We start from the raw sequence: 12,166 nt of genomic DNA on the forward strand, positions 1-12,166 counted from the left end.
TCTAGATATTTTGGCTAAAAATGTATATTTAGAAACAAGACATGGATATACCGGCACCGATCATTATTTTTGAGTTGCGCCCCTTAACAGCTAAAATTGGTCAAGAGACTGGTTGATTGTTTTATCATGTAATTGACTGAATTGAAACACATTGTCATAGAAATATTGTCATGGATTTTTTTAAAACTTTTATTCGTAGTTACTAAATGCCGATTCCTTCACATGACCTAAGAACTGTTCTCAGTCGGCATGGTCGACCTACCTTTCAGCATATGTCACATCTTTGCCCTTTCCAGCAAACTGAGCATAACTATGGTAAATAATGACCTGTTGGCTCTTTGTCCCTGAATACAATGTACAACAAAGCCATTACAGCTTTTCTTTCTTGCTGTATAGATGATTCTACCCGTTGAAGGAGGTACAAGTGCTTATGTTTACCTCTGTGACATACGCTTTATTGGTTTTCACCGCTTAGAGAATTCTACACGGGAGATCACTCTCAATCACTAGTTTATAAGCGAAAAAACCCATGTATTAAACCTTTTTTCTCCGGAAAACCCTGACTTGCCAATGTCCTTAATTTGATATCAAAATTTAATTCTCTGCAGTTACAATGAATAGGGGATGTTTTTATTCTCTTGTTCATGAGCTTATATGTAACTTTTTATATGTGATCTTATTTTGAGTCGTAAAGGAAGACACAAGTTCTTTTCTTCTTCTGATGACCACTGCCTACTGACAGAAACTGGTAGACATACATCGACAGCAAAAATTTTACAATTTATGTCATGCTGTTGATGACGAATTCCCTTTTACAATGTAACTTTAAAATACAAGCAAAGAATATACTAATAAAAACCATGTTAGATAATTGTTCTTCATTCTGTCTTAAATCCCCATACAGAAACTTGAATGTATACTTAGTCCAACTTCTGAAGTTATATCGCCTAAACAAACACTAGAATCAAGAAATTAAAGCTCTACGTCGGTGTAACATGTAATTATACATTCATTGTTCTCTGTTTTTATATTATTATTGAATTGTGTTGCTTGACCCATATGGATGTGTTATGCAATACATGCAAAGATTATTTTTAAAAAAGGATTATTTTAATGTAACTGATGACAATGCGGATCCAGGGATCCGTGTTATCCCCAAGTACAATCTATATATATATATATATATATATAAGTAGATGAAACAGGAAATGTGATAAGAACAGTTACATGATAATAATAATAAAAATCCGGAGAGAGAGAGAGAGACAGAGAGAGAGAGAGAGAGAGATTAAAATGAATATGAGAAATCGTAATTTGTAAACGAATTTACGGAAATAAAATAAAATTGCATTTAACGACCGCAATTCTGATCTGTTTTATTCACTAGTTAATAGAAGAACCGCGGACATGTGTATTTAAATCAGCCGGCTTCCAGCATGTACATGTATATTCGATACTAGATTAGGCCTAAATATATGCATACTATTTGTTTAAGGTATTTTAAAGTCCATATGACGATAGGCACAAGTGTACAGTATACCAGAGGGAGGGCTTAACACAGTGCGTGTTTTCATTTAATATTCTCTAGGTTTTTATAGGTCGGAACAGGAAATACATCGACGCCTCGCCAGTAAGCAGTGTATAACCGTCAAATCGAAATGACTGTGAAATCATCATGTTGACTGTGTTTGGAAACAATATCGGATTTTTCATTCACCATAATCAGGTCAGTGCATGTCCATTGGATTGCTAAATAATTGAATAAAAGTAAACCATTATTGTCGTGACAATGTAGGTGGAGCGTGACCGGTAATAATTAAATATTTTCATGGACTCCATTTCGGGTGGAAAAAAAGAAACATTTCGCTAAGGATCGATGGATTTTATCGACCAGCTAGATGACAAGAAAGACAGTGTACATAATGTAACAGAATATAAACACAGTGCCAGAGTATGATTGAGGATTTGATTCGAGAGAAATGAGAAGAGTACAACGCTGGATATATATTGTGGTGGGTGTATATACATTATGTACCATCCTCATATGGCGTTCTGAAAATGAGGGAATTATTTATGCACCAATAGAAGAAACTGAAAGTCAGAAAGCATCACCGACTCGTGAGCAGCACGAGGTTAAACCCAATTTTAACAAGGCCCCTAATATTGTCAAACCATTGCCCCCCAAAATAGACACTGCAGGAAGTCGAGGTTCAAAATGCCCAGGACTTGAACCCCCTACTAATATTCTAAGGGACTATTGGCAATCAGCGAATGGAAACAATGTGTATGTCTACTCAGCGTATTTCGAGCCCAGTCGAAACCAAGTGGTGGTGATCGGGGCACGGAACAAGAACTCCGGCTCCCCCTTACGGTGTCAACTCTGGGGGGAAGATGGACGACTGGAGGTTACAACAGCCTCCCAGAGAGACATGCCAGAGGGGAAAGGCAAAAGGTACGTATACATACCATGTGTCGACTGGATATTAAAAAACTATGTTAAAAAACTTCAATCTTTATGTGAACGTGACTGAGGTAACAGGAAGTCAAACACTATATACACACACACATTAAACGTGTGAAATATATATATATCCCTTTATTTTAATACAAATTTGATAGTTATTTTGAAGACGAGGTATTCAGTGAACTTTACACACATTTTCAATGTGTTTAGGGAAAAGATCTATTGAAGGATAATTTTATATCAAACCTTTCAAAATTATTTGCAATATGTCAGAAATATATGTAAACTACGTATATTATCGTATCAATAACAAAATCTTTTCCTCTTTTTCCGAAGTCGTATTCATGTGTTACTGAGAATTGATACACACACATTCTTGAATTAAGACTTGAATTATAGAACTATAAAAAACACCCGGAGCATCATTTATAACTTGACCTATCCGGTATAGATTTAATCTATTAATTTTACTTATTTGATCTTTTACTGAAAGTTGAACATATGAACAGCTTCATGTACCTTCCTTTATTTCTTCACTTTTGAGTCTTTCATATATTTCTTATCTGATAAACATCAAACAATATACCGTATGCAGACATTTCTTATGTGGCGTTAGGTCAAACTGTTTCACAATGTCATGCGGTAAATCTCAAGTTTCATTCCGGAAAAGTCTAAAAGAAAAAAAAAGGTGAGCAATTTGTAAACACAGTTGAAAGTTGATAGGTTATAAATTCAAATAATCACTATTAGCCAGGGGCACCTTATTAACGTTTTATATTAATAACGCTTATTACATGCATCTACATGTATACAAAAGGTCTATACACAAACCGAGTAGACATCTTTAGATTTGCAGGAAAATGATAAGAAGCTTTGATGTATATACTATTATAATTTTGAAACAAGTATTTTATTAAGGAATTATAATTTGTTTCTGACAAAACAATATCCTAAAATTACCCCCCACCCCAGTTTTCTCAGTTTAATGCGTGTTAGAAAAAATTAAGATCGTCAACGGTAAACATATTTTAAAGTCATTTATCTGTCTGGCTCCATTATGCATATATAAACCCATTTCTCTCTCTCTCTCTCCCTATTTTTTCTTTTTTACATTATTGTTCGCTTTATCTATCACGGTTTATTATTGCTATTTACGTACTTCCATATAACATAGAGACTCTGTATGAACCCATCTCATCAGATGTTCGGATCCGGGTTGCAGTGATTGCCGGTTAAACCTCAGATTTTATAGGTAACTGAATATAAAACAGGAGCAGTTAATTGGAAGTCGTAGTATCTATTGAAAATTTTATAAACAGTGCCTGATACTTAATGCTCCTTTTCTCGCAGCAAAATCTAACTTTAGAAAGATTGTAAAGTACCGGTAACAACAGGTAAACCAGCCAATAAACCCAAGGGCATCTCATTAAGTCTTCAACAAAGAAGCACACTTGTTTACAATCCTTTTGATTTATTCAATAAAATATGTTCAAAACAAAACACTTTTGCATAATTGCGCAAAAAAAGATGGTGATGGTGGGAAGGGGGTTTCAAGTTGACCTGATACTTTTACTTTGTAATGGCCCCTTTTTGCTGTTTATTCAAACTTTCGTCGTTATGTGCAAAAAAGTGTTTTAAAATAAAACGAACATTCTTTTTAAAAATATTTCTTTTATGATAAGTTCAAATTGCAGAAAACGGATGAATTAATTAAACTTTTATTATTGCATTAGGAATTAAATTTCTGGTCAGCATCTCTAGATGTACATGTAGGTATATGAATTCAAAAAAAATATATGTAACATGTATTATTATCACTTTTTTGTCCTGCTTTTGTTTTGTTTCGAATCTTTTTTTTTATTTAAAATAAAAAGTTAATTCTAGCAATATCATTAATTCAGAAAAGCAATTTTTTCCCCCGTGCAGTCTGAACTATGAAGAAAGTAGACGGATAGGGTCTGTTGTTTAGAAGATGTAATAATCAAAAGTTGTACATACCTGTATAAAACATATACATGTATACACACATACAATGTATATTCTTTCTAAGTGCTTTTACAACAAATGGATTTTTTTTTTTACTTTACATCATAGGAAGGGGCTATACAATAACAAAAAAAAATGTTTAAATAATTTAACTCTTCGTTTTCTGTAGTTTGAACTACACGTAATCACAAGAAAAAATATCTTTAATTGCACAAGTGACAATTAAGATATGTTTTACGTTCAATATTGTAGATAAAAACAAAACGTAAAGGGTATCGTGGGCTCGAAAGTCCAAAACCTGTGGATAAGTTTCTATCATTAATGTAAGATAAGGGTTAATCTGAATTTAATTAATATCAAAGTAACTTGTACAGTACTACAAGGCTGTTGTGTAAAATGAAGCTTTATGAGGAATTTGCAAGGACACATTCAAATCAATTACTTTATCACGTCATACACCCAATTATATAGTAGATATTCAGTATTTACACTGTACTCCCAATTTTCTCAAGTTTGCAAACAAGATTAAACCTCGTTAATTTCGATATATACTAATACCGTTTGCGCGGCTTTTTGCGTATATTTGAAATGCCGTTCATCACATTGAAGGAGAATATGATAATAGATCGGTTAATTAGGTAGATAAATATTAAGAATAGTAGAAGGTTTACTCCGACGGCGGGTAATCGAAGCTTTACCTTCATCAGTTTACTACCTGGTGTATATATTATTCATTGACATGTGGCAAGAGCAAGTACCTTTTTATGAATATTGTCATAGCTATCTTTTTGAAAATCTATCGCCAGATAGTATAAAAAAGGAACATCCATTTATTTTATATTGATTTGATTGGAAACAATATTTTAATGCAATATAATTCAGGAAATATTTCTCAGAAAAGCATGAGATATTTGACCTTACAAAGTAAATAATTTATCCGTAGTGTTAATACGACCGTGTTCAGATAAAAATTACATGTCGCAAAAGAAAAATTCAGGCTTAAAATCAATAACCCCCGCCAAAAAATCGAGATAAAAAACACACAGGAAGAATATCTAAGCACCACCTGCAATTGATATAAAATCCGTTTAAGTGCAATCAGTCACTTTATGCATAAGAGTTTCAGAAAAATTGAGTGTATATGAACTACATGTATAGAATTTTGCAGAGTACATGGATAGATACGTCTTTCTATTTTTTTGGGGGGGGGGGGGGTGTCCAGGAATTTTGTTTAAAAAAGAACATGATAAATTAATCTGAAAGATGTATTTTTTGAATGGTTTACTTTTTACTATAAAATATTTTTAGATTTATTGTAAAACACAAAGCAAAACAAGAAAATTGCATTTAGCTGGGACGGATCCAAGATTTCAGAACACGGGGCTTCCTAGATCCAATGTTAGATCCTCCTTTGTTAAGTGATATATAAGTATTCTTTCATCTTTTATTAACTTTGGAACGTGGATCATTTGGTATTATATCTTGTCAATAAACCTTTCAATATCTCACCCTATCCTGCAAGGTAAACGGAAAACTGGACGGCTTTATGTTGTGGGTTCCAAGACGGCAGAGGGCGCGCTGGGAGACACAGGAATTTAATTGTCGAACTGATGGATTGATACGCGACTCTCTGCAAACTTGATTACCTGGAACTTAGTACTAAAATTAGGTATCTAAAATTCTAAACGTCCAAATTGTGTCAGCCAATGTTTCGCTGTTTATTTAAGTGCATTATTTCCTAATGCTGTGGTTTACCGTGTTTTCTTCCTTCAGAATCCTGATGTAGATAAACCTGCACTTGACTTGAATTAGTGGCCGTATCAATGTTGTATACAGTCCCCGTACAGGCTAAGCAACGCAGAGATCACACGAATTGAGCATTAACAATCTTGTCAGAGCACTCGAACCCGTCAACGACATTAACTAGCTAAATACGGGTCTGACCGAAGAGATTGAATATGTATAATCTTAAAAAATGTCTTTAATTTTTATAATGATATAAAAAAGATCGTATTAATCCAACTCTGTAACAAATAATCAATGTAATTTGAATTCGTTTTACCGCAATTTGTTTATTGCACTTACTAGTGTCTAATACAACTTAAACTTGTAGGGAGAGGGCTAAAATAGGCTTAGCCTGCTGCTCAGTCCTATTCACTTCTAGATCTGTGAATAAAATATTAAATTAACTTTGAAAACTTGCACTTTGTCAGATCAAAAAGTGTAAACTGCAATTCAACAGTTGGGCAATGAGAAATATCAGGATGCCACTAACATGGCAGGTCAAAATATATATCCCAAAGCTAAAATGTCTTTGTCATTTGAACCACATCTTACATTAAAGTTTGTACGGTTAATGAGGTAGATCAATTCCTGTACATGTCTTCTGTCTCTGTAGGAATATGCTGTTTGTAATTCATGGGTGTTTAAGCTTGCCATGCCTTTTCCTTATAGTAATATGGTAAACAAAACTGGAATTTCCGCGGGGAAAATCGTAACAATCCTTTTGGTTTTAGGAAAGGATTATTCATTTCCTCTCATTTTATTCACTTTTCAGCTTTTGAACAGAATACGAGCAATTTGAAATTTTGCCATTGCAAGCAATAACTTTTGTCACTCCGAACTGACCCCCAGCGGTGCAGTGCTGGAGTTTAAAGCAGAGGAGGCAACAATTTTGAAATTTAAAAAAAAAATGAAATTTTCTTCAGCTTTCATGGTATTTTGAAAATTTCAAGCCCTAGAAAGGGGGGGGGGGGCTTACACATCAGTATTACGCAGTTTAAAGTAGGTTAACGAAGAAATCAGAGTTAAAAAAAAAACTCACATTTTTGTTTCCTTGGCAACAATGACAAACATTATTCAACAGATTCCAATGTTTTTCAGAAACGACTTCGACATGTTTTAAAGAATAATCCTTTAATGTTCTAAAAAGATTGGGTGAACACTTACTGGGAAAATAAGAATTAATTAATAACTCGCTTGTTGTGAATTTGTTGTCGGGTGGCATAACGCGTTTATTGGTTTGTAGAGACGACTATAAAGTTATAAACGGGTAGGAGGTGGATAAATATACAGGTTGGTCATAGAATATGTCTAGAATTAGGGGCGAAAGGTCGTTGATTGACCAATGCTGGAAAGTGGCGAAATACATCCCAAAGCGCGCAGAAAATCTTGCGCCGTAAATTGCACTTTATTTGTAGCGTTATGGTCAAAGACTAAAATATAAAACCAGAACGCTACAGTTCTGCAGCTAAATGTGGGTATATCAAATGCACTCCCTGCTTTACTGTTACAATGTTTTCTTTTGTAGGTTTACATGTACATTTTACATGTGTTCAGTGCCTGCCAAGATGAAACCAACAACAGTTTCTATGGTGACGTCAGAGTGCGGCAAACCAACATCATCAATCTATGTTCATGGACCGGAAGGAAACAATGGCAATTTCACAGTCTGCGTCACTCCTCTCAACTTTAATTATAGCAAAGCATATGAATTAGTAGAAATGATTGAACTTAACAAGATTCTTGGTGCCTCCCATTTTGTTTTTTACAAGTATAGCATAAACAAAAATGTTGTCCGAGTTTTGGATTATTACAAGGATAAGGGTGTCGAGCTCATCCAATGGAATCTCCCAATGCAGGTCGACACGTGGCCAAAGAAGAACATTCCGGTGGAGATACATTACTTCGGCCAGTTAGGTGCTTTGAATGATTGTCTTTATAGAAATAGGTACAAATCCCCATTCGTTGTCTTTCAGGATCTTGACGAATTTATCATACCACGAAAGCACGCGAACTGGAGTGAGCTATTTGCAACTTTACCAAAAAACAAAGGATCGTACATGTTTCGAAATACCTTCTTCCGAAAAGACTGGCCCGACACAGATCTTAATTTCACTGGAAAACATATCGCTCAAAAATATAAGTTAGTGACCTTATTAAAACAGTTCAGGGAAAGTAAGATATTTCCTAGGAAGCATAGATCGAAATATATAGTTAACCCCCAAAACGTAGAGGCCCTTGGTATTCATTCCGTGAACCGTTTCCGGGGAGGAGGAGAGCACTTTGTAGAGCCAGGCGAGGCGTTAATGCATCACTATAGAGACTGGGAAAACCCCGGAGATAAGCAACCACGAACTAAAGATGACAGCATTCTAGTGTATAAAGATAAATTACTCAATAATGTACAACGAACATGGGGTAATCTAAAGGATGTACAATTAGGTCCATTACCATTTAGTTAACATCAACTCATTGTGTAAGAGAGAGAGAGAGAGACTGTACTGTGCCTTCACCAAAATATTGTAAATCTTGGTGCATGATAGACGGTTATCGATTGATAATTGATGTACATTTTGTGTTTTGTTGATTATGGAGAAATCTAAAGAATGATGTCTCTTTGTTTCATATAAAAAAAACCCAGTCTGAACCGAAAACCAATATTGTAATAATACTTGTGATAAATGTAGTAGTATCTCCGACGTCATTCACAACTCTCCAATTAACAGATGAGATTATGCTAAATTTTGTATGCAATATTTTGAACCATGTGAAGAAGTTGGTTTTTCAAACCCTAGTAACTCATTGTTAGGCTTTATACATGTTTAGCTTACCTGAGCCAAAAGCTTAGGTGAGCTTTTCTGATGAAAAAAAGAGTCTAGCGTCCGTCTGCCGTTTCCCTCTTCAGAATCACTCACCCAAATTCATTCAAACTTGGCACTAAGTTTCTGTGATGATGATCCATGCCTGTTCACATGGAGGGAAACGCTTTTCAAGGGTGGGATTTGAAATAAGTTCAGAAAATAGGGGTTTCTTTTAAATATTTTTTTTAGAACAAACCTGTTACAAAAGAAAAAAAAAGCAATATTAGAGTTTCCGTACTGAATGTAGATTCAAAGAATTTGTTTAACCTTGTGATAGGTTGGAACCACAACAGGTTAAAGTTTTATATAGCAATTCATTACGCAAGTGATTTAAGGCTAGGTATAGGCGTTTCTATGCAAATGAGCTAATAAAAATGCATAAGAGGTATATTTATTATACAGAGAAAGCTTAAATTCATTTTCTTATACATACTTAGTTCCCAAGGCATGTTATAGCTAGTGCACATTATGACGTCATATTATGACGTCATTGTTCTTTACTACTCAAAGTAATAAAACACATCAACAGACGGCTTTGGCGCAAGGGCATACCCTATTTAATTTTAAGTAAATAAAGTATAATTCTATGAAGAATACTCTAAAGATTAATAAAAGTGCTGCACAAATTCTATGCATTTTCTCGTTTGATAAAAATTTGAGGAAACTAATACTGGACTGTGAATTTTTACCCCATATCAACTCAAAACTTTACAAATAGTAACTAAACAATTAATTGGTCGACATTTGTGCAGCAATATCACAAATCCTTGTAATATTCTGCTTCTAATTATACCCTGTTTCTTTAAAAATAAATAGGTTATGCCCTTGCGCCCAAGCTTTTTTGTTGATGTTCTTTATAACTTTGTGTAGTAGAGAGCAATGACGTCATAATATGACGTCATAATGTGTACTGGCTCATTCGGCAAACCTCGGCTGATTCCGTCACCTTCATCAAACTGATGAGGTACGAATCGGCCGAGGTGTGCCGAGTGTGTACTGGCTATTACTTGTCGCGGGTACCAAGTTTTCATTAGAAAATAAGTTTTAACCTTTTCTGCATAATAATTATAGCCCTTATGCGTTTTAATTACTTTATTTTCATAGAAACGTCTATGCTTAGCCTTAACTCACTTGCGTAGGAAAAAATTAATAGTTTTCTCAAGAACAGCATGACCATTTGTCATTTAGTCATCTTGACATGCAAGCAAACAAGTACAAAGACAATTGTCAGGATGAGAATTGTGACGCAGGAGAGAGGTTTGTGCATCTTCATGCGATTGATTTGCATTTTTTAAGCGAAAATTTGGCCTTGCAATAAGAAATATTTTTATACATATCGTTATATGTTTCTGTTGGTGATTTTTTTGAATTACTCATAAAAATTACTATGCACAAATGTATTTTAAAATTTTAGATTTTTGAAACTAAAATGTACAACCATTGTTTAGTCCTGTTTCCGCTTAAAATCACATATTCAGAATGTTATCGTGTACGAGTTTACCGTTTCTGAAATGAACACCAGGAATTCCTTGATGCTAACGTTTTAAATTTTTCATTATATGGTGTTTTTATATTTCTGTGCCATCAACTGAAACATTATTTATCCATAGCATTTCTTATTAAATCCTCTATCGTGTATTTTCAGTCTAAAGAGTATGATAGAGATACATTTTAGAATTACTTTAAAAAATATAAAATGAAAATGTATATTTTTTAATAATGTACGTGGATTTTGATCGTTCATTTTGAAGATTTGTTCATATTCGCTAATTTTGTGTGCTTGTGTTCAGTGTGTGTTAATATTTGCCAGATGGTGGGGTGAGGTGTTGGGTGTGTAAGGGTGAGGTGTTGGGTGTGTAAGGAATTAAGTGTTTTACCCTATCCAGTTTTTCAACTGTTGATCGAAAATAGTGGACCTCTGTGTACATGAATTGAATGTTTGTCTTTGCTCAAGTTGTTTTCCATCCTGTTCATTCTAATTGTTATTAAATTATTTAATTTATTGACTTATTGAGTGTTATTGATCATTACAGTTTTAAGTTCCTCCTTTACTAATGGCAGCATTTGTTTTAAAAACTTAGAGATGAAACACCAATTTGCAAATTGATGAAACGGAATCGAGAAGTCGTCCTCACTGGTATCTGAGCTTAGGGTTAGGTTGTATCTGAGTTTAAGTCTAGGTTGTATCTGAGTCTACGGCTATAGGTTGAATTTTTTTGATCGCCAGAAATATGGCAGACCATGCGTGACAGCACCACAGGATCGCTTCATTGGTTCGTGTTATCTTCATCAACTTCCAAAATGACGTCGTCTACAGTATTAGCTTCCCCTGAACTGCACAGACTATCAAACAAGACCGTTTGCAATTGACTACGGGATGCTGGAATTGGAGCCGGGGGACTTATTATGCCATTGTTCTGACCCCACAATACCGCAAATATCGACTTCAAAGGTCTCAGACCAAGAGTATATATGGCCACAGTAACACCGCTGAATAGTTTGGTTTAGCGATGAGTCCAAAAGTTTTACAGCAAAGCCTGCATGATGGAAGAGCCAGAGCACATAAAAACTTCGTAGTGGTCGTTTTGCAGAAAACTGCCTCCGGGAGATGATAGATTTGGTGGTGGTAGTGTAATGATATGGACAACGGTATTGTATATAAACACGACTGATTAGTTCATGTTCAAAGGACTTTGACGACACAATGATACTCTGAATATGTCCAACCTGCGCAGGCAGCATTCTGGAGCCGTATTTCAATCTGAAAATGCACAAGCACGTACGGCTCGTTTGACAAGCGGATTCTTGTAAAACCACGACATCCTGTTCTGCCATAGCCATCTAAATCGCCAGATTTAAACCTCATTTAGCATGCATTGGGTAAAATGTATCTAGGCATATCCGCCAAAGACATCCGCATGCCCTGACTCTGCAACAGCTGACACAAGCTGTACATTTAGAGTGGGATAGCATTCCTATAGTTTTTAATACACTCATTTGGGTCCATTGGGATGAAGTTTATGGCTATCATTGGACCTTTTGGATTGTGCACCTTTTGTTTAGCATATTTCTT

At 34.9% G+C, this 12,166-nt stretch overlaps 1 protein-coding gene across 1 annotated transcript; it reads left to right on the forward strand.

Moving 5' to 3' along the window:
• Positions 1-1,564: 1,564 nt before the first annotated feature.
• LOC133197497 (uncharacterized) lies at positions 1,565-11,099 on the forward strand. The gene is made up of 2 exons (XM_061333571.1): positions 1,565-2,452; positions 7,761-11,099. The coding sequence occupies exons 1-2, from the start codon at positions 1,980-1,982 to the stop codon at positions 8,692-8,694; spliced, it is 1,407 nt and encodes a 468-aa protein (XP_061189555.1). The 5' UTR covers positions 1,565-1,979; the 3' UTR covers positions 8,695-11,099.
• The last annotated feature ends 1,067 nt before the right edge of the window (positions 11,100-12,166 follow it).

Source organism: Saccostrea echinata, unplaced genomic scaffold, assembly GCF_033153115.1.
Source record: "Saccostrea echinata isolate AGI-Se365-2 ecotype Australia unplaced genomic scaffold, CSIRO_AGI_Sech_v1 ptg000030l, whole genome shotgun sequence".
Taxonomy (NCBI): Eukaryota; Metazoa; Mollusca; class Bivalvia; order Ostreida; family Ostreidae; genus Saccostrea; species Saccostrea echinata.

Coding starts and splice junctions, on each gene's coding strand:
- LOC133197497 (XM_061333571.1), top strand. CDS start 1,980: ATGAGAAGAGTACAACGCTGGATATATATTGTGGTGGGTGTATATACA. Junction 2,453..7,760: donor CCAGAGGGGAAAGGCAAAAG/GTACGTATACAT, acceptor TTTCTTTTGTAG/GTTTACATGTACATTTTACA.